This window comes from Rosa chinensis, chromosome 5 (assembly GCF_002994745.2).
Source record: "Rosa chinensis cultivar Old Blush chromosome 5, RchiOBHm-V2, whole genome shotgun sequence".
NCBI classification, from domain to species: Eukaryota; Viridiplantae; Streptophyta; class Magnoliopsida; order Rosales; family Rosaceae; genus Rosa; species Rosa chinensis.
This window is the reverse complement of record NC_037092.1, coordinates 73,519,296-73,544,971: the sequence shown is the minus strand read 5'-3', so window position 1 is coordinate 73,544,971 and position 25,676 is coordinate 73,519,296. Positions and strand designations below refer to the sequence as shown.

The window sequence follows — 25,676 nt, the reverse complement described above, 5'->3', positions numbered from 1 at the left end:
GGTACCGAACTAAATCAAATTAATGAACGAATTAAATCTGTTAAACATGAAACATGAATAGTTCATGTTGTAACTAATAAATTGTTATTATGAATGTCTTAACTATTTTTAATTTGGCTGAAAAATTGTATAAATGATCTACACATAAATATATAAATATTTAACAGTTGATTTGCATAAATATGATCGAAAAGCGGGTCTAACACAAAAGTTGTCAACTAGTCCTCATTTTATCCAATTAGAATAAACTCCCTATTATATAATAATAAAAAAGTATTATGCAGTCACACAAGCTATTACTATTTATCTAATGATTCTACATATATAATGGCATAAACCCAACTGGGTTCACAAGAAGTGACAAGAGAAAGTGCAGATTTGCTTTAGTAGATATCCTCTTCAGACATTAGAACATGCTTGGATCATGTCTACACAAATGGAAGCGGGGCGGCGAGCAATGACACCAAATGTGTGCCACGGTGGAAAATATGGGTATGTATATTTCCAAACTCAAGGGTTTTCTTTATAGGGTTGACTTTTGAGGAACAGTAAGAGATAAGTGAATTTGATGACTGAAATCAAATGCACACTTCTAAGTTGTCATCTTTTAGTTTTGAAATTTAATGCATATGACTAAAATTTATCCGACCTTTGTAGTCACTTAAAAATTGTCTCTTAGATGAACACTCTTGTTATACATTTTTATTTAAGTCAACTTGTCCACATTGGAATAAACTTCGACGTATTTGGATTTTTAATCCAACATGCAATAAACTTTAGGTTTTAAGATTTTTTTTCCATACAATGTGGGGTGGGGCTCTAATGAAGACCATTAAAATGAGAATTTTTTTAATTAACAATTGTGAGACCCATTTTTTGATCACATTTCGGAAATCAACTGTTAGATGTTTATATATTCATAAGTAGATCATTTTTGTAATTTTTCAATCAAATTGAAAATCTTTTAGGCATTCATAATCATATTTTATCATTTATGAATATGAAATGTTCAGATATGACAGATTTGTTTGTCCATTGATTTGATCTAATTTAGTACCTTAATGATACGCAATTTGGAAGAAATTTTTGAAAGTGATCTACTTATGCTTACCTAAACATCTAACGATTTATTTGCTGAATTGTAATAAAAAAAGAGAGTCACACAACCGTTGATTAGAAAGTCCTCGTTTAAAAACCTCATAAGAGTCTCTCCTGTACAATATGATCCAATGCTCTCCTTTAAAAATAATAAAAATAATAAAAATAATAAAAATAATAATAATAATAATAATAATAATAATAATAAAAAAAAAAAATAATAATAATAATAATAATAATAAAATAAAAAACTGATCTTGTCACCTTCACACCCAAAAGATCTTGTTGCTCAACCATGGAGGAACCTATGAATACCCTCGTCGCATACCAGCGAGACCAAGGCTCGCGTAGGCATGGAGGTGCAGTCGGACGACGAGGGAGAGTGAGGAAGACGAGGAAGGCAAATTAAGGTCTCGCTTGAGGCGCGTTCAGTTTAGGTCTTACTATCCAAGTTGCATGCTTAGTGGGAACCATAGGTGAAATTTATGACAGAATTTTGTGCTTTGTTGATTGAAGAAAGATTATCGAAATTGATACATGGAAGCTACATCACGTGATTGTAATGGTTGCAGATATGTTCATACTTGAGGTTCTTTCCAAATAAGAATATCTGAATGAATCACTGCATAGCCCGAAGGATCATAAATCGTATTTTTATTGATATCGGTAGCTATAATACTGGCTCTTGTACCAAAAAATGAAAAGAGAAATCAACGAAAAAGAAAAAGTACAATAAAGGAAAAAGACATTTTTTATCATATCAGTTATAGTAACGTTTCAACTTAAATACGGTATTTGTGACAAATGCCTTATTCTTTCCACTGTCCCAAGATTACCATTAAAAAGAGCCCGCTAACTATTTTTGACGATCATGGAAGCAATCTTTGAATCTGAAAAACCGTTAAACAAGTTGGATTGCATTGAGCATTTGAGCATTTGAGCTTGTACTTGGAGAGCTAAATTGCTTGCAACATCAGTTTAGCTCCCATGTTGGGTTTGCCATTATTTTCTTTCGAGTATCAAAAAAAGAAAAAAAAGAAAAGAGAAATAAAAAAAAAAAAGAAAAAGGCAAAGACTGGTCATTGGTAATAGCAAAAACGCTGTCGTTTCCCGTTCAACGGGAAAAGCCAACGACACTAGTTATATAAGCACCATTGTTGCTTCTGGGTTCTGTGTCTGTTCGACGTTTAGCATCTCTCTCTGGCCGAGAGATTCTTTGCGTGTCTCAAGCAATCCCAGCAAACTGTAAATCACTTCTCTTCAAATTACTTATTATATTTTTTATTCTTCAGTCCCAATCATATCTTTCACTGCAAAACCCTAAGATTCTTTCTCAAATTTTTAATCTTTTTACAGGTTTAAGGTGGGCTAGGGTTTAGGGTCTTGAATCGGATTGGCAGATATTAGAGTAAATTCCCAGGTACCCAATTGATATCTTTTCCCTTAATTTAGCAATGTTTGGTTGCTGAGAATTGTCAGGATCCGAAAGGAATTTAATTTGATCCCACAGTTGAAACTGTATTAATCTGAATTCAAGAACGAACATGGATTTTTTGATTTTGCTTTTTATCCTAAGGGTTTTCATTTTTTGCTTGCGTTTTTGTTTGGGATTGCAAAAATGGTAATTTTCAAGGCGGTTGTTCACTTTTTTTTTTTTTTTTGATAAGGGTTTGTTGATTTTAAAGTGGAAAATAAAGTGGCTTTTACCTGTTGCTTTGTGAAGAACACTAGGCTTTGTTGTGAAGTTAATTGTTTCGTGAATGCCAACTCGACAATGATTGTTTTTACAAGGTGCTTAGGTGGATTATATTGATGCACTAAGCATGGGATTTGATAATGAGTGCATACTGAACATCCAATCTCTTGCGGGAGAGTACTTTTGCCCGGTCTGTCGTCTTCTTGTCTACCCAAATGAAGCATTGCAATCACAGTGCACTCATCTATACTGTAAGCCCTGTTTGACATACGTCGTGAGCACTACCAAAGCGTGTCCATACGATGGCTACTTAGTGACAGAAGCCGATGCGAAGGTTCTGTGATCTATAACTGTGGTTGTAACTAAAACCTTTGATCTTTGTTGTGTGTTGGTTGATAAGTTTTTTTACTGTGACTTGATTGTGCAGCCCCTCGTTGAATCAAATAAAGCGCTCGCTGAAACCATAGGGAAAATAGCAGTTCATTGCCTGTATCACAGGAGTGGGTGCACATGGCAGGGGCCTTTATCTGATTGCACATCTCATTGTTCTGGTTGTGCCTTTGGAAATTCTCCTGTAGTCTGCAACAGGTGTGGAATCCAAATTGTGCATCGTCAAGTGCAGGAACACGCACAAAGTTGCCCTGTGAGCATTCCTTCTTTTCCTATTTTGCTTCAATTTTCTTACCGAAGGTATGAATTGTTCTCTAAAATTTGGAGTTTTGATATTAGTTTTGTTTTTTGCTAAATGATAGGGTGTGCAGCCCCAAGCACAGCAGGCAGAGGGTGTTCCAGACACTTCAGCCTCTGGCACAGCTGCTACTGCCAATCAGAACCAGGCTGCCACTCAGACAGGTACAGTGACGTCTCAGACACAGGCTCCCCAAACTGCAAGTGCCACTATACCTGGAGCTGATTCGAATTCTCAGGCTCAAGCTGTTGTTCAAGTTGCTGCTCCGACTGCTGACCAGTGGTATCAGCAACAATATCAGCAGTACTACCAGCAGTATCCTGGATATGATCCATACCAACAACAGTATCAGCAGTACTATCCCTATCAGCAGCCAGCAATTCCACAACCACAGCAGCCTTTGCAGGCTAATCCACCCTATGGGACTGTTCAGCCTCAACCGCAGGCATACCTGCAACCTCCGCTCCTACCTCAACCTCAACCTCAACCACAGACCCAACCATCTCAATCTCAAGCTCAACCCCAACCACAAGTTCAGCCCCCAATTATGCAGGCTCCTATGGCTGCTCATACTCAAAACCAGACATCAGTCAATCAACAGCTTCAACTTCAGCCTGCTATGGCACCACATTCACAAATTCAGGCACAGTCTTACCCATCAGCTCATGGGCAGGCTCAACTTCCACCTCAAGCATATTTCCAAGTCCAAATGCCTCAATATCAGCAGCCACAAGTTCAGCAGCTTACACAGTCCCAGCTTCAACAGAATCCCCAACTTCACCCGTCTCAGCCCATGAATGCTACAGTCCAGTCCCAGGCACAGCTCCCATCATCTAATTCATTGACTGGCAATCATTTGTTCCCTCAATCTCACCTTCCTCAACCAGTGCTTTCAGCAGCCTCCCAACAACGTACTATGCAGGTGCAATCTCAAGGAGTGCCCAACTCTCAGTCGCAAAACCATGTTCAGACTCAGATTCAGTTCCCTCAGCAACCCCTTTTGCGACCACCCCCGTTTCAAACAATAGTTCCAAACCAGCAGCAGACAGCCTTGTTGCCTTCACCTAACGTTATCTCTGCACAACAGCCTCCAGTTCACTCCTTTGCTCAACAATCTGGAATTCCTGTTCTCCAGCGCCCTGCAATGCAGCCAGTCCAACAGCTAAATCCTCAGCAATATTTCCACATACAACAGACACCCCCCACATTGTCGCAATTACGTCCCCAGGGCCAATCTCAATCATTCTCACAACATATTCGTGCCTCGAACCAGTCTCAGCAGAATGTTGTATCGTCTCAGGGCATGCAACATATTCAGCCCTCAAATCTTGTGGGACGACCTATGATGCCAAGTCATGGTGTACTACCTCAGCCATATGCACAAACAGTAGGAGGAGTTCTGCCAAGACCAATGTATCCTGCTCTAAACCATCAATCTACAAATCAGAATAATATAGGCAGAACCAACAACCAAGTGCAACTGGGAGCAAATTCAAGACCAACAATGACCGCAAGGCCAGCAGAGAAAGAAGCTGAGTTACCTGCTAATAATGTTGCACAGAATTTGGGTGTATTGTCTGCTGTAGGTGCTGATTCCGAGGTTAAAACTGTGAAATCTGAGGTGGATATGAAGTCCATTGATGTTGGAAATAAACCTTCTTCTGAAGATAGAAGTTATCAGGGTAATACATCTGCCAAAGAGATTCCGGAGTCTAGGGGGATGTTGGGGGCGAATGGAGAGTCTGAAAGTAAGCCAACATTGAAGGAAGAGGGTGTAAATAGTACTTTGGAGGATTCAAGTAATGATAAATTGGGTGAACTTGTAGCTGAAGGTGCAAAAGATGTTCCCAGCAGTGGCATGAAACAGGGGGAGCGTAAAGAAATGCCATCAGAAGAAGCACAACTTCATGGAGTAAAGGATCAAAAATTGCAAAAAGATGCTAGTGGCACCGAGGAGGGTTCCCAAAGTGTTTCTACTTCTTCAGCTCCTATAGGTCAAGTACAAGCTGGCGGCTTGATGCAACCTTCATATCCTGGTTCTGCTATACTCCAGCAAAGGCCAGGTGCACCTCCTTCGTTACAAGTGCCTTCTTCAGGGCCTCCACATCATATACCGGGTTCTGGACAACCCTTAATTCATGCAAGGCCTCAGGGACCTGGACATGTGCCTGGGCAGGCTTCTCATCTATCTGAGCATTTTCAATCACCTAGGGGAAACCTGGGATTTGCAGCATCATCTGCAAGTGCAAGTCAGCATGGGCCTTATAACCAAAGCCATGCGCCTCCTCATCCAGGGGCACCCAGAGGTCCACCATTTGGAGCACCCCCTAGTGCTTTTGATTTTCATGGGGTATAATGGCCCGAGCAGCACCCCATGGCCATGAAGGTCAGAGGGGTCAGCAGCGGCCGGCTTTTCAGATGGAACAGGGAGCAACTGGACAGTCATCCTCAAACATGCTCAGAATGAATGGAAATCCAGGCTTCGAATCCTTATCAACTCCTGGGTTGAGGGATGAAAGATTTAAGGCTTTGCCGGATGGGAGATTGAATCCCTTCCCAGGAGACCCAACTCGTGTGATTAATCGATTAGGGTTTGAAGATGATCTCAAGCAATTCCCTAGGCCTTCTTATCTGGATTCTGAGCCTCTTCCAAAATTAGGGAGTTACTCCTCTAGAGCCTTCGATAGGAGACCTCTTGGAGTCAGTTATGATACTCGTCTAAATTCAGATCCTGCAGCTGGCTCTGCTCCAAGGTTCCTGTCTCCCTATGGTCATGGTGGATTAATTCATGCCAACGATACAGGTGGTCACCCAGATTTTGGTGGACAGCGCCTTATGGATGGTTTGGCTCGACGAAGTCCAATCAGAGATTACCCTGGCATCCCATCTCGTGGATTTAGGGGATTTGGCCCTGATGATTTTGATGGCAGGGATTTCCATCGATTTGGTGATCCGCTTGGCAGGGAATTCCATGAGAATAGGTTTCCTAATATGCAGAGTCATTTTCATAGGGGTGAGTTTGAGGGTCCTGGTAATATGCGAATGGATGATCGTATGAGGAACGATTTGATTGGTCAAGGTGGTCACCCTGGTCATCTGCGGAGGGGAGATCATTTGGGTCCTCATAACTTGCCTGGTCATTTGCATTTGCGAGAGCATGTGGGTTTTGGTGTCCATCCTCGACATGCAGGGCCTGGGAGCTTTGAATCATTTATTGGCAACAGGGCAAGTCATCCACGTCTTGGCGAGCCTGGATTTAGGAGCAGCTTTTCACTGCAGAGATTTCCAAATGATGGAACTTATACAGTTAAGTATTTACTTCAAGTCATTGGTATGTTTTGAATGTTATTTCTGTGAAGTGATACATGACTGTATTAATATTGTATGTATTTAAAAGGTCATTGGCTGTATTGTATTTGCTGTTTCCTTCAATATTTTGACACAATGATATTATCAGGGAGAGCTAGAGTCTTTTGATCACTCAAGGAAAAGGAAACCAGCCAGCATGGGATGGTGTCGTATCTGTAAAGTTGACTGCGAAACAGTTGAGGGCTTGGATGTGCATTCACAAACAAGGGAGCACCAGAGAATGGCTATGGAAATGGTACAAAGTATCAAGCAGAATGCCAAAAAGCAGAAATTGTAAGCTTTCTGTGCATCTTTTTTTCATTTTTCGATTACCTCTCTCTCTCTCTCTCTAATCTTGTTTTGCTTTATATTGCAGAACCTCTGGTGATCAGTCCTCGGTAGAGGATGCAAACAAGTCAAAGATTTCCAGTTTTGAGAGCCGGGTTGAAAAGCATTGATTGATGATGGTGTGTTGCAAGTGTGGATCTTTTTGGTTGCATTTGGGTGGGGTCCTGTTAGTTTCTTTGGTTTTATTGCGATAGCAATATAGGTGATGCACCCTTCCATGCCTCTTTTTTCTTCTTTCGGGGTGGTTTATGCTAGCTTTGTCCTTTCAGGTTGCTGCCATGTTAATGGAGATGGTATTTGGAACTGAAGTTCAATGGCAGTTAAGTTTGTTGGTTTTTGACTTTCCAGCATTCTATTTTATCACTAGGATTGTTTGTGTTAACATTAGCATTATAAATTCAGAAGTTTCATATTGCTGTTACTTTCTTTTCCATATGGTGGTTGAGATGGCACTTGATTTATAGAGATTAAGATCTATGATTTACATCGTCTTATATGCTAAGTTCATTCAGGTGTTTAGGGCAACCATGTCACTTGTTTATTTATTATATTTTCCTCGACTTGGCTTAGCTAGTGGTTTTCTTCTGGGTTTAGAATCATCAGTGGTCACAATACTGCCCTTGTTTTTCACTCGAATGACGTTGAACCAACTAGTTAGGAGCTTGTCTTAATTGGAGAGTTCTTACTTCCTGAATCTACATATTCCTACACTTTTGCATCCCGTTTAAACCTAGTTTTTGTATTTCTTACTTGGAGCTTTTGTATTACACTGGAATAAACAGCCCGCGTAATTGTTCATTCTTTTTTCTTATAGAAAACGTAGCTGAGACGCATCAACTTATTGGCATCTTTCTTTTTGTCCAACTCGTTTATCAATCTGTTACTTTTGTTTCTTAGACTTATTATGTTGAAAAGGTGGAAATGTTCTTAATGTAATGATTTTTAGAATGAGTGGATTCTGGAACGTTCGTGACCTTTGACTATTTTAATGAGAAGTCGAGATGATGGAAGATGGTAAAACCTCTCATGAATCCATGAATACTTAGCATGATAACTTTGCAGGTGCTAGGCATTATCGCTAAACATTAAAACTCCCTATAATGTACTAAGCTTCTTCTTTATGGTATATAACTTTGTACTATCACCATTATTGACATTACATTAACAACATTGCCTATCAAGTTTTAATGTTTAGGCTGGCTGACTTGCTATCATGCATATTGTAAGTAGAGATATTCAGATATATATATATATATATATATATATATTTAATTAATCAACTTGATATTTGGTATTTAACTTGTACAAAATAGAATTGACCATTTAAAGTAGATTAGTTATAAGTCATGTTATATTGTAATTGAAGAGATAAAAGAGGTTCTGTAAAGGGGATAAAAGTCGGCAACTAATAATTGTCAATATCTAGTAAGGAGTTGTTGCGAAGTCAATTATTGGAGAACATCTAAACTATGTAGATTATAGGGAATTTTGCACGTTAAATCCCCAAAAAAGTGAGGAAGAGTTTAAGGAGTTGGTGTATTCTAGAGACTGTTCCCGATTTCACTTGTACTACAGCACTGTATTCCATTTTGTTATCTATATAAGTTGCCTGTGAATCAACATTTCTTTTGCTCATAAATTGCACTATCAAACAGATATCGGTTCTACTTGTCTGAAGGTGGTGAACACAATTTAACTATATAAACCGTGAATGATAATTAATTCTTCAGCTTAGTTGTTGTGCTGACTAGTGATATTGGATAGGGAGGGTGCCTTCAACATAGGATTAATCAATTCTACTTTTTCTAGGGCAGACATATAAGCTGCTGTCTAGTTGCTGTAATCCACACTAGATAGAAAAAAGAGATGCATGCATAAACAAGAAAGAGAAAGCAAGCAATAGGAATGGAGTTAGGTAGTGGATAGAGGAGTTATCGGGCAATGAAGCCCGATAATAGGCTAATAGCAATTTGATTTTTCTGCCACTAAAAAATTCTCTTAATAGGGTATGTACAGCAACCCATACATCCGAGCCGTAAGGATACATAAACAAAAGAGAGATAGAAAGCAATAGGATCATAATTAAACTGTTGTTAAAAAAGTTATACGGCAAAGAAACCTGATAATAGCAATATGATTTATCTGTGATTGAGAAACTCTCTTAATAGGTTATGTATATACTAGGTTACAGCAACCCTTGCATCGTAGCCCTAAGGATTACTTAAATAAAAGTCTTTTATCAGTCCTCACATGGCCTTCTCATGATCATTCAAAACAAAGTGGGAGATAATTATCAGCTACCAATTAACATAAAACATAAAACATAAAAATCAACCAAGACAAATAACATTTAGCTGAAAAGTGAACCCAAATAACATTTAGCTGAAAAGTGAACCCAAACCAGCTAGAACCTAAACCAAGTTTGCTACCTGGCTCCTTGTAAATCCTCCTGCTTCTTAGCTCGTAAGTGGAGGTTATTAGGTTTACATACAGTGAAGGCGTCCTGAGATACAGTTCCATATGGAGTTCTATTTTTAAGTTGATGATATTTGCCTTTGCTGCTGACTTGAGCATCAATTTCATTAAACTATCATATCATTATTAAGCTTCTTTCATTGATTTTATCGTTAATTTATTTTTTGGTGCACTTTTTTTTTATTTTTTATTAATAGATCTTTTCAATTCGACCCGTCTTTTTTCGGCGAAGCAGACTTCATAAGGGCTGAAAGTTAGCAGAAAGGTTTACTCTGTCATCTGTTTTTTATGTGGTAAGATTGTTTTCAATCTACAGAATTTGTTTCTGCAAAATTTGCTTCTTAGTATTGATTTTAGTAATTTGGTGATATGTTAGGGATTCTATCTGTTTCTACATATTTATGATTGAGTATACTGCTTTCCATCCCGCTCTAGGATAATGTCGGAAACCTAGTAGGCTTTTAACTCCTGTCTATCATCACTAGTCATACTAGATACTAGCTTTGAGAAGTGATAGGTCCGTTTGATTCTAGGATGTCTTTGATGGTTAGGAATCAAGATACCTCTTAACACGTTTTTGTAGTGAGTGTTTGAAGGCCATTTCTCTTGGATTATTTCAATTATGTTGTTTTTGTTGCTTGGATGATGTCTCTATGTCAGTCTTTTAACCTATATGCAATCTTATGCTCTTTTGCTTTGACTGCAAATTCACTATCTTGGACTATGCAATCTTCTTGATTATTAACATCTTGAATGATATAAAACAACACCAAACAGATTGGTTTGTGCAATATCTTGGTCTAGGCAATCCTAAATTCTAGATTATCAATGCCTTAGATATTATGAATTAATGGGTTAAGGGAACCTAGATCCCCAACGCTAAATATTTCGTGAAAAATTCAAAATTTTTATTAGGCCATTTGTTTCTAATATAAGAAGGTAAATTGCTTCAAATCACATCATAATAATAATGGCTATAAACTTTGCCTTGGAGTTTTGAAAGAATCACTTATCAAAGAGTGATACATGTCAATAGATCTCAAATTGAAATGTAGAATCTCTAGACCCCAAATTTAACAATAGAATCTTGGTTCGAAACCTTTCCTTGCTGCTTGTTACATATAATGCTCGTCTTGATGCTGAACTTTTTTGTTGTTGCAAATATTCATATTGTGTGTGATTATGGGGGAGCCTTTCTTGGTGTTGGCATCCTATTCTGAAACTCTAATTATGATTATTTTGTTTACCGAGTTTGTGGTCCTTAGATCATTTATTTATTATTTTTGTATGGTGTTTATGTGTAGACCTGTGACTAATGTTTCGATATCCAAATAGTCCCATTATCAGCCATTAAAAAAATGTTAAAAATAATGTTAGTATAGGAGATAAGCCTCATGGTTAAAATCCTTGATGGATCGTACTGAGTGGCCGATCAATAGCCCAAATGAGAAGAACACTTTTTATGATCATTCTCTTAAGGACAATACTCAAGGAAAAGAGATGAGGTGAACACTAGATTATTCAATAAGTTCCGGATGAAGTACACGGAGGGTTGAGGGGTAGAGATCTTTAAAAAGTTCAAACCTATGACTAGAAAATTATTGGCAATGAACAAAGTGGATAAATAATATTTATAAAGACTACATAGGGATGCAGTAGCTGATACCATGGTTAATGGTTTACATGGGTTGGGTGGACATAGTGACTGATTGATTCCTTACTGTTAACGTCAAAATATAGATTGCTTACTGTTTCAGCAAGTGTAGCTAGCTTATTCTTCAAGGGTGTCTGTGGGTGGTCTCGGCGGGTCTTGGCGAGCTGTAATGAGATGGTTCAGCTGTGGATGTTCCTTACCTTCGAAACTTAATCCCTGTCAAGGCCCGCGCTTCTGCTGCTGCTTTAATACAATCATTTGAATCTGTATGTTTGTATGCATGTATGGAAATGATGTAATTGTGGCCTTCAACGACGGGCTTACTAGCAGTATCTCCATGAGATAAAACTTTTGAGTAAATAAATGAAATTATTGCGGAAACAATGTATCTAATTTTATTTATTGGCCTTTTTTCTTTTACACAAAAGGGTGGCAAGAATTGCCTTTTACCCTCCAATTGGCTTACTCACTAGGACACTCGAAAGGTCGGTATTTCAAAGAGATTAGTAATTTTTGTAGTTTAATTAGTCTGCTGAATTTAACAAATAAAAAGTGCACTTGCCGGCATGGATTAGAAGTTAAACAATTGCGAGGCGCTATCATATCTTATGTTGCTACTCTTGAGTCAAAATATGGTGAGAGTGACTCATTAGGGATCTATTCCGGTTGAGTGGGTACTGAGAACGAGTCCAAACCCTTGGTAAGTATTTGAGATGAAAACTCCTTCCACCAAATGCACCATTGCATTTTTAATCTCTTGACTAAGAACGAGTGTCAATAATTTTTTTAAAAAGATCGATAAGTTGACTCATTTCTGACTCACTAAATTCACGCATTTTCTTTCCGACTTTGCATCTCGAGCCAATATAGCGAAAACCCAACGACTCAATTTTTACCTGGATAAAAACTCAAATGACCGAATTTTTACCTCAGTAATAAGGCTGGAAGTGGTTGGGTTTAGAATCTTTTATAGAATGCGACCTCTACGCAAAACCCCCCTGTCCTGCTGCGCTGTACCAGATCAGAGGCCTCGCTTTTTCCCCACGGAGCACGAGGTTTGTACAGGCTTTTAATCTCGTCGCCAAACCAGATCGGCGGGGGCAATTCCGTCCTTTTCCCCCCATCCCCAATCCGGATCGTAGACCAGTGGGTCAAATTGAGTCCAGCTGTCTCCGTAAATTCTAAAAATTCAAAATCGCCCTAGAGAGCGCAGAGCGCCCCCCAACAAACCGTTCGTTCCCTCCCCACCAGACCTGACGTGGGGCACATCCAACCGTCCATTATCCCCTGGCATTTCAAAATTACACAGAAGCAAAACCCCAATATTAGAAAATTCAAATGGAGCCGTTATAGGGTTACAGCTCAGTCCCTCTATATAAGGCCCCCCTCTTCCCCTTCGACCCTACTCAAGTCTCTCATTTTTCGCCCTAGTCTCCTCTCGCTCTCTCTTTCTCTCTCTAGATTTTCCGATTTCTCTCTTTCTCTCTCTACGAAAATGCGAGAGATTCTTCACATTCAGGGAGGCCAATGCGGCAACCAGATCGGAGCCAAGTTCTGGGAGGTCGTCTGCGCCGAGCACGGCATCGACCCAACCGGAAGATACACCGGCGACTCCGAGCTTCAGCTTGAGAGGGTGAACGTCTACTACAACGAAGCCAGCGGCGGGAGGTATGTTCCACGCGCCGTCCTCATGGATCTGGAGCCTGGGACCATGGACAGCGTCAGATCTGGACTCTACGGTCAGATCTTCCGTCCTGACAACTTCGTCTTCGGTCAGTCCGGTGCGGGAAACAACTGGGCCAAAGGTCACTACACCGAGGGGGCTGAGTTGATCGATTCGGTTCTTGATGTGGTGCGAAAGGAGGCCGAGAACTGTGATTGCTTGCAAGGTATGAATCCGTTCTAACCAAACCCTAGTTCTTCTTAGTTTACGTGTAAATCGAGTTGTGTTATATGGATTTGGTATATTAGAGAGTTTTGGTGAATAGAGATTGAAGAAAACCCTAATATTAGTGAAATGAAATGTAAATGCGGTGAAATTTTGGGGATCTGTTAATTTAAGTGTTTTGTTAGTTGATTGTGGTTCATTTTCATCAAAATTAAGTGGAAGTGAAGTGAAATTGTTCATTTACATTGAAATGATGTAAAAATGAAGTCAAACTTTGGGGATCTGTGTATTTAAGTGGAAATGAAGTGATATTTGGTGGATCTGATGATTGAAGTTATTGGTTATTTGGTGCAGGGTTCCAGGTGTGCCATTCTTTGGGTGGTGGTACTGGATCTGGAATGGGAACACTTCTGATTTCAAAGATTAGGGAGGAGTACCCAGATCGGATGATGATGACTTTCTCTGTGTTCCCATCTCCCAAGGTCTCAGATACTGTTGTGGAGCCTTACAATGCTACTTTGTCTGTTCATCAGCTTGTAGAGAATGCAGATGAGTGTATGGTGCTTGACAATGAGGCTCTCTATGACATTTGCTTCCGCACGCTTAAACTCACTACCCCCAGCTGTAAGTTCATTCTCAATCTCTACTTGGTTGTGGTTAATTATTGTGAAACTATTTGTATGCTCGAGTAACTGTGAATCTGAATTTGTGCCATCAATGTTCATGATTGATTTGTTCGATTAATTCTGTAAAAATTTGTGAATATATGCTTGATGTAATCTGGATCCAAGTGTGAGTTATAAAATATTGTTTGTACATTGGTCACTTTATTAGTTGCATAGTGGTCCCATCATGCTACTGAAATTTGATGGGAAGAGAATATAATTTTTCATTTTAACCCTTTTGCTACCTGAAGGATTCATTTGTCAAGGGAGCAGTTAATAATAATTTGGATTATTTCTGTTTTGTGAAGCATGATTTGGTTGTGTGTGCCTTTGATTCCACATGGTCTGTCTCTTGTTACTACTGAAGTTGAAATAGTTGTTTTCTTATTGAGTTGAAACAAGTTTCTGTGAGCAATGAATGCTGAAACTCTTTTCTGAATGGTCTCAATGATGTACTTTGTTTGGCTCGAGGTATAATTTGGTCGATCATGTGCTTAGTTCTGTGCAAGTTTAAAAATGAAGCTGAAATTGTTGTTTTCTTATTGAGTCGAAACAAGTTTCTGTGAGCAATGAATGCTGAAAAACTCTTTTCTGAATGATCAGTTGAGAATAATGTGTGCATGATGGTGGTTGTGTAAATTTTAGAGTTGACATCTTGAAAGGAATATGAAAGCTGACTACATTTTCTCTCTACTGTCATTTACAGTTGGTGATTTGAATCACTTGATCTCTGCAACAATGTCTGGAGTTACATGCTGCCTAAGGTTCCCTGGACAGCTTAACTCTGATTTGCGCAAGCTTGCTGTTAACCTCATCCCCTTCCCTCGTCTTCACTTTTTCATGGTCGGTTTTGCTCCTCTGACCTCAAGAGGGTCTCAGCAGTACAGAGCTTTGACTGTCCCAGAACTCACCCAGCAAATGTGGGATTCCAAGAACATGATGTGTGCTGCTGATCCCCGACATGGAAGGTACCTCACAGCATCAGCCATGTTCCGTGGTAAGATGAGCACCAAGGAAGTGGATGACCAGATGATGAATGTGCAGAACAAGAACTCTTCCTACTTTGTTGAGTGGATCCCCAACAACGTCAAGTCAACAGTCTGTGACATCCCACCAACTGGTCTCAAGATGGCATCAACTTTCATTGGAAACTCTACATCCATTCAAGAGATGTTCAGGAGGGTGAGTGAGCAGTTCACTGCTATGTTCAGGAGGAAGGCTTTCTTGCATTGGTACACTGGTGAAGGCATGGACGAGATGGAATTCACTGAAGCTGAGAGCAACATGAATGATCTGGTGTCAGAATATCAGCAGTACCAGGATGCCACCGCTGATGAGGACGAGTATGAAGATGAACAGGGAGAGTATGAGGAGGAAATGTAATTCTATCAAGCCCCTTCTTTTAATATCAAACTTCTAGTAGTAATCTTTTGTTTAGTATGCGAATGAATGCTGGTTGAGTTGAGGGGACAACTTTGAACATCAACTTCCAGTTGCTGCTTTTGCTGTAACTTGCTTATTTCGACATTGTGGTATTGAGATTTGCTTATCTAGCAGCTTTGATATGATCTTTACTGGTTTGTGACTTTGTGCAGCTTTTGGTTTTTACTTGTTCCTCTTTTGGTATCTGTTTAGCTGGCTTGCTTATATTTTCCCATTCTTATGATTTGTGCTTCTGCTTAAAATGAAATCAAATGTACTTGCTTCCCTTCACATTCCTATCAAATGTAATTCACTGCTTCTGGTTCTAATCATCTAGTGTGATGAGAAGAGTCACTTGTTTCTGATTTAACCCACTCACTCTAGATAACCGCAATCGCACCAATCTCTAGATTAGATCCAAGTCATCTAACATTGGGTTAAGAAATTATACACGAGCTTGTACTTGGAACTCCAAAAATCGCAAGCCCTACTGGAATTTTCTATGTTCTAATCTGAAATTTGACATAACAAAAAATTGGAGGCCTGTAGGGTTGAAATTTACAATCCCAATTTGCTAGTGTACCACCCATACAAGTTGCCTTCTCTAGGTTTATCTTTTCGCCCCATCTCCCTCTTCCCTCATCTATCTTTTGCTTTAACAGACTCATTTCTTTCTAAAATATGCTCGGACCTCTCAAATATACTCCCAATAGAGGATTCATTGTTTAAGTAAAAAAAATAAAAAAGCTTAACATATGAGTTTCAATTTTTACGTCTTTGTCAAAATTTAAACGTTTAGTTACCGTTCGTTCCCTGGCACATCTCTTTATCAAGATATTTCTAGTATTTTAATACATTAGGTTTGAAATGTTCTATAATCTTCAAGGAAATTATTAGACATGATTGCCAAAAATAATTAATAACAAAGATGTGACACAAAGAACCCTCCCTAATAAACATTGGGGTCCACATTTTGTAATTTCTCTAGTTCCTTCATTTGGCTGGTGCATGGTCTATTACCCCACCCGATCACAAACGCAACGAAAATATCTTAATTAGGGACAGTATTGCACAAAAAGAATAGCATACGGGGTTAATACCAAAATAACAAAACTCACGGGGTCATTCCGAAATAATACTAAACCCCTTAAACCATTTTCGCCTCCTCCCAAAATCAAATCGGAGCCGTAAGCTGGAGAGTCGAAAATGGCGAGCAGTCTCGCACAGAGGGCATTGACGGATCGAACAGTAGGGTTATTGAGGTTCACGTCGAGCTTCGTCAGAAGCTTCAGCACCGCTTCGCCAAACCCTACTGACGCCGCCGCCGCCGGTTCTTCTCCTCCGGTGGCCACTAAGCCGAAGAAGAGAAAGAAGAAGAACCTGTTCGAGGTGGCACAGTATCTGCCCAATTGGGGACTTGGGTACCACATGGCTAAGAGCCACTGGGTCGGCGTCTCGTATCAGATCACCAAAATCAATCTTTACAAGGTTTGTTTTATTGCTGGGTTTTGAGATACGATTGGGGTTGCGATTGTTTTGAATTTGATTGATTGGGTGTAATGTGGGAGTGTAAGTTGGTTTTCCCTTTTTTTTTTTTTTGATTGTTCAAGGGTTTAGGGTTTATGCTGGTTTTTCAATTTTGACAGGATGGTAAGCATGGAAAGGCATGGGGAGTCGTTCATAAGGAAGGTGGGTTTTACATTTCATGGAATTGGCCTTTTTTTTTTTTTTTTTTTTTTTTGTGTGCTCAGTTTTAGTTTTATTTGCATTATTAGATAGGATTGGTTTCGATACTTATTCATTTAAAAGTGTCTAGTGTGAAGAAGTGACTCAAGGGAATTATAATTGTCTACCAGTTGGTTGGTTTTGTTAGTGGAAGTAGCAGGGTCTACTCGATTAGGCTTACTACTCTGATCAATGTTTGTTTTCTGATGGGTTGTTCATGTCATTTTGATCCTCTATGCACCATTTGTGTGGTGGTGGCTGAATTTTGATAATTCACTTGTGGTATCGCTTAATAATTACGTTTGTTTGGAACAACGTGTCCTGAATGGTTGGGAATTGGTGCGTCTAGGTTTTGGTCCAAAGAATTGTTTAGGAAAATGGTTAGATATACTTGCATAGGAGATTGAACATGCATCTTCCTGGTCAGAGTATGTTGAACTGTGATTGTGTGCATGCAACCTAGCTTTAATTATAGGTGAGAACTTTGTAATTGATAATGTGATATTGACCCTCTATCTACCTCCCTAAGTGCTTGAACATATAGATGTGATGCATATATACATGGATTACCTATATAAGAGGTTCCTTCTTTTTAGAGTCTTGATTCTTTATTTCTTTTAAAACTGTGTAGACTTGTAGTTGTGAAAAATCAGAACTGCTCAAATAATGTTCTCTATTTTTTTTTTTTTTCTGGGTTAGGCTTTGCTATGAAGTTAATATAGTAGAATATGTTGCAGGCTTGCCAGCTGCAGATGCTCCCAAGAAAATAAGTGGAGTCCACAAGCGTGGTTGGAGGTACATTCCAAGCTTATCTAAGTCGACTGAAAGTGTTCCAAGTATGACTAAACCAACAGAAACTGCTCCAGCAACACCTGAAGTTCAACCAGCTTGATGCATTTCCTCCTTTTTAGGGATTGTGTTGCCTGATTTGTAATTCTCTGATGTTATTTTGAATTTCTTAGTTGTACCTCCATTGGGAGAATTTTGCTCAAATATGGTAGTTCTTAATTTCAAAAATCAGTTTGACTAGATTTGATACTCCACTGTAACATCCTTGTGTATTGAAGTTAGAATAAACTTTTCACTTTTTGGAATTTCAGCAATTCAAATGGAATTTTTATCAAGAAAAAGATTGAGCATGACTGAGTTTGCTTTCTGTGTTCCCTGTATTCTTCTTGCATATTATTTGAAAAATCTGCTTGCATTTCAGAGTGGTTGTTTTGTCAAAACCATGTTAGCAGCCTTGATTTTGGAAGTTGCTCTTTTGGCTTTCCTCCCCCCTTCCCCCTTTTAAGGGGAAAAAGGTACAATTAGTCTTCTGGTATGCATTCAACTAGGACACTGTCTGATTATCTTTTGAAATTAAGGTTGCTTCTATTGTATTGATAGTTGTGTTCATGTAGAACATATTTTTATTTATTTTTTGATTCACATGTAGGACATATATTGGCACGGTAAGATAATGGTATTGTGTGATGTGACAGTGGCTTGCAGTTTCTTGTATCTGATACAGTAACTCGATTTTATTTGATGCTCTGTTGCAATTTTGGCTCATATCTCTTGTAACTTTGACAAGGCTAGTGAAGATGGGTAAATTGATTCTGTTAACTTGCATCCATCTTTCAACATCCAACATCAATTTGACATGGACACCCGTCAATTCAGTTTGTTTAGTTTCACTTTCAGATAGCATAGTTGCTGATGTTGAATGATCGATGTGAGTTAACAGAATCAAAATTACCGTTCTATGCTGCAATCATGTGGGATTCTGTTGTTTTCCGTCTATCACAATGAGGACCTTCCTTTTAGGACTTCAGATATGCATATGTATGATGATTCTATCCAGGGTGGCTGCTTATGCTGGATAGTAAGTTTTGAGTATTGATGTTTTCTGTTTAGTTTACTGTCGTTTTCAGACCTTCCATTTAGCACTTCAGATATGCATATGTATGATGATTCCATCCAGGGTGGCTGCTTATGCTGGATAGTATTTTCTGTTTAGTTTACTGTTGTTTTCGGATCTAGGATGAGCTTGTGTAGGTGATTGTATCCTGGGTGGCTGTTCATGCTGGTTAGCAACTTGGGGTAGTAACATTTTCTGTTTAAGTTCAAATACAGTCATTTTCATGCTCTGTGGCAATACCATGACATGTCATTATTCAAAGGCTTGTTACTCACTCCTAGCTGCTCTGTGCAACTGATAATCTGCTTGAAAATCTTTCTAAGCAGAAGTTCGTAGTACTGATCATGTCATGCTTTCTATGTCAAATCCTTCATGGGGCTGACCCTCTGATCGTGTTATGATAATTCAGGTTTTATGTGCTTGCTTGTTCTGACATATAACCAAATGACAATGAGATTGTGAAGGAATATTCGCCTGAAAGATTCATAAACCCTCATAACAGAAGTCTATTATTTGGTGATGGATAATTTTTCTACCGCGAGTATAATGCAGTTCCTTCTTTAATAATTTTTTTTTGCAGATGGTTATCGTTTAAATCTCTGCAGATTTAGTTGGTCCCTGTTTACCTATAAAAACTTGAAAGCAGACCAACCCTTGTGGCAATGATGCCAGATTATCTTACACCTATAAAATCATCCGAATAAACATTCAATAGTGGAAGATGGTCCTCATTGTTATTGTGATTTATAACTCGAAGAGCATGATTATCTGTAATAAGCCAATTATACTAATATTCTGTGAGAGATCAAATCAGAATTGTAAGAAAAAGAAGAAAAGAAAGAGGTTCTTGTTCCAAATGCTTAAATTCCAGTTCTATCATGTCAAGTAGATAAAAGCATTCAACGTTTTCGCTCTGGTTCTTGTTTTATGTAGGTGTATTTTTGCTAGGTTAAGAACTTAAGATATATCATTATCTTGTTTGCTTATAACTGATTGAAAGAGAACATGTATATTTATAGTAATAAAATGTGGTACCCCGAGGCTCACATTGGTTATCTTTTGGTCTATACCGACACTATGGATTTGTTGTCTGGTACTGTATTGTGGTTTATTTGAATTTTCTGATCCACATGCATTAAAATACAAATCAACTTAAAATAAAAAACATAAAGAAGAAAAGAAAGATGAGCAATTATTTCTATTTTCATTCTCTATTACATTGAAGTGGAGTTTGCATTTTTTTTGGTTATACTAGGATATCTCCTGCCCGTAGGCAAGGACTAATCCCTGGAGCCGGATTGGACCCCATTTTGAGAGGAAGCTTAAACACTCCAACGGAGAAAAATATCTTATCAGTTGTCACTGTATTAAATGTTAGTTTCCGAAACAAGCGAAATTAAAGTCGGTCTTTCAAGTTTCAACATCATAGAGACGTAGGGTAAAATGCTACAAAATTAGTAACTAATTGATATAAGTGAAGGTTTTGGAAAGGGTCACACACAAAAAATTCTTTCTTTTCTTGTGTCAGTATCAATGTGCCCACCCACAACTGGTAGCCATTAAAGACCTTGCAAGTCTTTCATTGTTTGACCTTTAATATTTCCCTGTACTCTGAGTTCTACCCTACCAGCCTCCTCATAATTCGTTCTATTATCTTTTCTGCTAAGCAGTCACCTCTTTCTTTTCTTTGTTTCTTGCATTTTTCTTTTTCCACAACAACATTGCTCGAAAACTGACATACATGTTTACACACAAAGACAGTGATAGAGGTTGTGATCGAGACACTTTTAGACACAGACATTGATTTTTACATTAAAACACAGAAATCAAATGCCACCTACTCCATAACCCCACCCGCATTATTCTCTTCACTTCAAGACCCCAAATGCTCTTCTTCTTCTTCTCCACTCAGATTTTCTGTCTGGGTTTTCACCAATGATGTTGGCTGTTGTTGAAGCTGCGCAGAGTCACAGGCATTCTGTGAGTGACGTGTCCGTTTCGGATGAGTCCACGTTTGATTCTTGTGGGTCGGATTGTTGTTCTTTGGAGGGTGTGGATTTGGAGAGTGGGGTTTTGGAGCTGAAGAATAAGGTGGTGGTGCATTTGAGTAAGGTTGAGAGAATTTGTAGAATTTGCCACTTGGGTTTTGAGGGTGGTGGGTTGGACTCTTCTGGGCTTCCAATTGACTTGGGATGTTCTTGCAAGGGTGATTTGGGTGCTGCTCATAAGCAATGTGCTGAGACTTGGTTCAAGATCAAGGGTGATACGTGAGTAAAGTTCTTGTCTTTATGTTAAATTCTTGGTTTTTGTTGCGGATTCTAGACACCCATTTGCCCCTAATGAAGGGATTTGGCTTGTTTTTGGTGGAAATTTACTTCAATCATGAACCTTAGGACTATGTTTAACTTTCTTTAGCTGAATTCTCAGTAGTCTCTGCATTGTGCATTTACTTACTAAACCATGATCTTACTATAAGAACCCTTTAGTTTTAAAGAATAATACCAAAAAATATCAGAACCTTGCTAGTCGTCTCTGAGTTTAGCTTATTCAAATGCATACTAGTTTAGTAGTTTCCTTTCATGTAATACTCACCATTGTTCTTGCTCTTTTGCTACTTACTAGCAAGTTGAATGAGATGGAACTAATGTAGAATAGAAGGCATATCATAGCTATCTAGAAGAAGAAGAATCTTGTGGTCACTATTTGACCCATCCAACCTAAAGATATGGATCCTTATGAGTAGTTTTCATATCCACGTGATTAGTTTTTAGTGCAGACTGGAAAGTATGGGGTCCAATGCAAACTAATTGACTTGTCTATATGCTAGAGTGGAGCTCCATTAGCTGTCAAGAATTCTCTGCTCATATAACTCTCTGCCAGTGTTTAAAAGCTTCTGTTTTGTACTGGTCTGTCCCTGTTTCGTATAAAGAACTAAATGTCATGAATCATGATGCATTGAAGTTCAGAAGTTGAGTTTGCTTATGACAATGAAGAGATAGCTATATGTGGAGTTCCCCTTTTGCTTTCTTACTTATAACTGGGCAAGTGATAACTTTGCTGAAACGCTTAGATCTTGCATACTATATCATCTCCAGAAGAGAGGGAGGCACTGTTTGGTTAAGAAATCAAACTGAACAGATCAACTTAACATGAACTGCTGACAAACAAGAGAATGCTACTTTTAATGTGCCGAGTTGATGGATGAAGAGAAAACATCCAAATTCTGATAACAGGAAATGTAGCTTAATAGGCTTGCATGACTTGAAAACACCATAAGGTAACCTTTAAATGGAGATGGTTAAGACTTGCTTTATTAGGTATTATATCTGTTATGTACATGAATAACCAAGATTGAGTAATGGATATGCAGAGAAGGCATGCCAATTATTGTTTATTTTGGCCATTGTGCATGCTAATGGACTGACATGTTGATGACAGCACATTGATAGTTTTGTTGAATCACTTTTAGTATTTATAGCCCTCATCTTTACTGTTGAGTTTGTGTTGTTGACTATACAATCTACTATTGCTTGTGACTATGCCCATTGTATAAATCACCATAACCTGCCCTCTAAATCTTGCTTTCTTATCTCAATCGGTCTAGATTGCATAACCGACTCCATTGAATTCATATTCTTGCTACATTGCATACCTGACTCCATTGAATTCATATTCTACATAGTTTTGCTTCTATAGTTAACAAAAGTAGTTTCGTTTATTTTCAAGAATCTGCGAGATCTGTGGTGTCGTTGCATTTAACATAGTTGGTGAGCAGATCAACGAGGCAAATGGAGCCATCGCCCCAACATCCCCTTCAACACAACCAGCAGCATCTGTGATCATGGTTGAAACCCAAACCATGTGGCATGGCCGCCGCATTATGAATTTCCTGCTTGCTTGCATGATCATTGCCTTTGTTATTTCATGGCTTTTCCACTTCAAAATACTATAATGAACACCACTAGGGAAAACAAAAAGGGCTTTCCTGTATAAGTTAGAGCCCCAGTTCTCTTGGTGCTTGTACTTCTACTTTGTCTCTTTACCCATTCCAACTTGGCCCTACATTCATGTTTTGAGGGCCAATTCCAAATTTGTAGGTTATGTAATGTAAAGGGTTCTGCCTGACTATCAAATAACAAGTTATATTATTTTTGTAGTAGTGGGTAAGAGGCCAAGAACCTGTTTTCCATCTTCATTCACCCAATGATGAGCTCAGCTAATTTGGGCATGTAATGTTATACTTGTCTGTACAGGTGACCCCTTCATTGATTTTAAAGGTAAATTAAAGCATCTAATTCCATACGTTACTCATCAATCATAAGAATCTCTCACAGCTCTGCGTGTATTAGTGATAAACAATTATGTCTATCCATCACCCATCATCCTTTGTTCACAAGATTAATACTACTCTTCACAAGATTGTGACATTTAGTTTTATATACATCCAGTTTTGTCAAATAAATGGTATCTCATATTTACCGTAGAGCCGAGCGACCATATAATGATTTGATCTAGTAACATAAGTCTGTTTGTGTATCAGAATATAATAAAAATTAAAAGAAAAAAATTAAAGTAAAAAGTAGAAAACAAAAGAGGCAAATATGAGCGGAAACTGACCATGCAAGTTGAATGAATGTGAATTGGATAAGATCTAACACTCGCGGATGATCGAGTGAAAAACAGCTTATGAAAAGATCTTTATTTAAGGGCAAAATACTGTTTAGTCCCTGTAGTTATAGGGTCTCGACGTTTCAGTCTCTGACGTTTCAATTTCATCTAAAAACTCCCTAAACTCTTAAATTTCACCCAATTGGTCCTTGCCTTTAACTTTCCGTCAAAAACTTCGTCATCTTGCTGATGTGGCACTCTTTCTACAGTAAAATAACTATTTTACCCTCACTGACCAAAAAAAAGAAGAAGGGCAAAATACTATTTAGTCCCTGTAGTTATAGGGTCTCAACGTTTCAGTCCCTGACGTTTCAATTTCATCTAAAAACTCCCTAAACTCTTAAATTTCACTCAATTGGTCCTTACCGTCAACTTTCCGTTAAAAACTCCGTCATCTTGCTGACGTGGCACTCTTTTTATTTATTTATTTATTTGTTCTCTTTTATTTTATTTTATTATATTTCTTTCTCTTTTCTTTTTACCTCTTCTTCCTCTTCCACCTCTCTCCTCTTCGGTAGACTTGTAAATGGACCGGATTTGGATCGGATCGACCTAAATCCAAATCCGTTTACTAAAGAAAAAATTCAATCCAAACCCGCTTCGTTAACCCCGTGGATCATTGATAGCTCGATCTAAATCCGTATCCGCCGGATTAACGGATACCCAATCCGCTAATCCGACCCGTTTATTAATTTCAAATGTTTTAAAATTTTTTATAGTAATATTAAATTTATATCATGATACCTCATAAGATATTAATAAAATATTAAAACAACATGAACAGTATCACAAAAAGTAGAATTACATTATCAAAATTCTTAATGCTTCTTGGAATCTTGGGTGATGGACTGTTGTCCCTTAGATTGCTGCAAAAAAGGGTGATTGGGAGGGGTGGTGGTGCTTGCTGGCATGACGGAGATGATGGATGGATGGTGGAATGGCCAGCACTTGCTCGGAGCGGCGGGCACGCCAACAATGGTGGGCCGGCAAGGTTTTGGCTTGTGAGATGGTGGCGCGAAGATCACAATAGTCTGCACTCTTAGCTTGGGTTTGCAGTGAAGACGAGGACGGAGACGAGAGAGGGGAAGAAGAAGAGGTTAAAAGAAAAGAGAGTAATAAAAAATAAAAAGAGAGAGAGAGAGAGAAGAGAGAGAGTTAAAAAAAAAAGAGGTAAAAAAAAAAGAAAGAGAAAGGAGAGTTAAAGAGAGAGAGAGAGAGAAAGGAGAGTTAAAAAAAAAAGAGAGAGAGAAAGGAGAGTTAAAAAAAAAGAGAGAGAGAGAAAGGAGAGTTAAAAAAAAAAGAGAGAGAGAAAAGAGAGGTAAAAAGAAAGAGAAAGGAAAGTTAAAAAGAGAGAGAGAGAGAGAGAAAGGAGAGTTAAAAAAAAAAAAAGAGAGAGAGAAAAGAAAGTTTAGAAAAAAGAGTTAACAAAAATAGGAGGAAAAAAAAAGAACAAATTAAAAAATTGAGAAAAAAGAGTAAAAAAAAAAAAAAGGAGAAAAAAGAGTAAAAAAAACAGAGATTCTTTTTTTTTTGTCAATGAGGGTAAAATTGTCATTTTACTATAGAATGAGTGCCACGTCAGCAAGATGACGGAGTTTTTGACGGAAAGTTAACGACAATGACCAATTGGGTGAAATTTAAGAGTTTAGGGAGTTTTTAGATGAAATTGAAACGTCAGGGACTGAAACGTCGAGACCCTATAACTACGGGGACTAAACAGTATTTTGCCATTTATTTAAATTTGGGTCCTTGACCCAAAGCATCAAAATACACTAAAACTATCTCACTTACCCAGCAACAAAATTTTATTTCCACTAACACAATTAAAGATAAATTGACAATTTTACCCTCTATCTAATTAATGAATTACAAATGCCCCTCTCATATATATATATATATATATATATATATATATATATATATCTCTCTCTCTCTCTCTCTCACACGCTTTCGGTCAGCGCACCGCCTTCACCTCCGGATGACGATGACGTCGACGGCGGTGATATATCAGTGAAGGTGCAGATCCACGACGACCTCAAACACTGCTTCGTCGTTTCGCAGCAAAAAGAAGCAGAATCGCGCGGCGACGACGGCCAGG

The 25,676-nt window shown here is 38.5% G+C and overlaps 4 protein-coding genes across 13 annotated transcripts; all 4 read left to right on the top strand.

The window, feature by feature from the left end:
• Positions 1 to 2,251: 2,251 nt before the first annotated feature.
• Positions 2,252 to 8,317, top strand: LOC112166905 (transcriptional regulator DEF1). Of its 9 annotated transcripts, none has more exons than XM_024303839.2 (9): positions 2,252 to 2,343; positions 2,455 to 2,518; positions 2,890 to 3,128; positions 3,222 to 3,437; positions 3,547 to 6,788; positions 6,940 to 7,124; positions 7,207 to 7,297; positions 7,448 to 7,497; positions 7,993 to 8,317. In XM_024303839.2, exons 3-5 carry the CDS (start codon positions 2,922 to 2,924, stop codon positions 5,836 to 5,838), a joined length of 2,715 nt encoding a protein of 904 aa, XP_024159607.1. In that variant the 5' UTR covers positions 2,252 to 2,343; positions 2,455 to 2,518; positions 2,890 to 2,921; the 3' UTR covers positions 5,839 to 6,788; positions 6,940 to 7,124; positions 7,207 to 7,297; positions 7,448 to 7,497; positions 7,993 to 8,317. The 9 variants fall into 9 exon arrangements, with proteins under 9 accessions (XP_024159607.1, XP_024159605.1, XP_024159601.1 ...); XM_024303837.2 differs by having other exon boundaries at positions 7,207 to 7,334; XM_024303833.2 differs by having other exon boundaries at positions 7,207 to 7,497.
• Positions 8,318 to 12,703: 4,386 nt separating this feature from the next.
• On the top strand, positions 12,704 to 15,448 carry LOC112168187 (tubulin beta chain). The gene is made up of 3 exons (XM_024305303.2): positions 12,704 to 13,196; positions 13,550 to 13,819; positions 14,567 to 15,448. Exons 1-3 carry the CDS (start codon positions 12,803 to 12,805, stop codon positions 15,241 to 15,243), a joined length of 1,341 nt encoding a protein of 446 aa, XP_024161071.1. The 5' UTR covers positions 12,704 to 12,802; the 3' UTR covers positions 15,244 to 15,448.
• Positions 15,449 to 16,317: 869 nt separating this feature from the next.
• On the top strand, positions 16,318 to 18,137 carry LOC112168189. The gene is made up of 3 exons (XM_024305306.2): positions 16,318 to 16,770; positions 16,929 to 16,971; positions 17,745 to 18,137. Exons 1-3 carry the CDS (start codon positions 16,489 to 16,491, stop codon positions 17,897 to 17,899), a joined length of 480 nt encoding a protein of 159 aa, XP_024161074.1. The 5' UTR covers positions 16,318 to 16,488; the 3' UTR covers positions 17,900 to 18,137.
• A 2,472-nt stretch (positions 18,138 to 20,609) lies between these two features.
• LOC112168188 lies at positions 20,610 to 23,073 on the top strand. Of its 2 annotated transcripts, none has more exons than XM_024305305.2 (2): positions 20,610 to 21,177; positions 22,686 to 23,073. In XM_024305305.2, exons 1-2 carry the CDS (start codon positions 20,846 to 20,848, stop codon positions 22,747 to 22,749), a joined length of 396 nt encoding a protein of 131 aa, XP_024161073.1. In that variant the 5' UTR covers positions 20,610 to 20,845; the 3' UTR covers positions 22,750 to 23,073. The 2 variants fall into 2 exon arrangements, with proteins under 2 accessions (XP_024161073.1, XP_024161072.1); XM_024305304.2 differs by having other exon boundaries at positions 20,636 to 21,177; positions 22,637 to 23,073.
• Positions 23,074 to 25,676: the final 2,603 nt, after the last annotated feature.

Excerpts from the sequence above, each read along its gene's own strand:
- LOC112168189 (XM_024305306.2), top strand. The coding sequence starts at position 16,489 with ATGGCGAGCAGTCTCGCACAGAGGGCATTGACGGATCGAACAGTAGGG. Across the intron at positions 16,771-16,928 it reads CCAAAATCAATCTTTACAAG|GATGGTAAGCATGGAAAGGC; the intron begins GTTTGTTTTATT and ends CAATTTTGACAG. Across the intron at positions 16,972-17,744 it reads GGGAGTCGTTCATAAGGAAG|GCTTGCCAGCTGCAGATGCT; the intron begins GTGGGTTTTACA and ends AATATGTTGCAG.
- LOC112166905 (XM_024303839.2), top strand. The coding sequence starts at position 2,922 with ATGGGATTTGATAATGAGTGCATACTGAACATCCAATCTCTTGCGGGA. Across the intron at positions 3,129-3,221 it reads TGACAGAAGCCGATGCGAAG|CCCCTCGTTGAATCAAATAA; the intron begins GTTCTGTGATCT and ends TTGATTGTGCAG. Across the intron at positions 3,438-3,546 it reads AACACGCACAAAGTTGCCCT|GGTGTGCAGCCCCAAGCACA; the intron begins GTGAGCATTCCT and ends GCTAAATGATAG.
- LOC112168187 (XM_024305303.2), top strand. The coding sequence starts at position 12,803 with ATGCGAGAGATTCTTCACATTCAGGGAGGCCAATGCGGCAACCAGATC. Across the intron at positions 13,197-13,549 it reads GAACTGTGATTGCTTGCAAG|GGTTCCAGGTGTGCCATTCT; the intron begins GTATGAATCCGT and ends TATTTGGTGCAG. Across the intron at positions 13,820-14,566 it reads TAAACTCACTACCCCCAGCT|TTGGTGATTTGAATCACTTG; the intron begins GTAAGTTCATTC and ends TGTCATTTACAG.
- LOC112168188 (XM_024305304.2), top strand. The coding sequence starts at position 20,846 with ATGATGTTGGCTGTTGTTGAAGCTGCGCAGAGTCACAGGCATTCTGTG. Across the intron at positions 21,178-22,636 it reads TTCAAGATCAAGGGTGATAC|AATCTGCGAGATCTGTGGTG; the intron begins GTGAGTAAAGTT and ends TTTATTTTCAAG.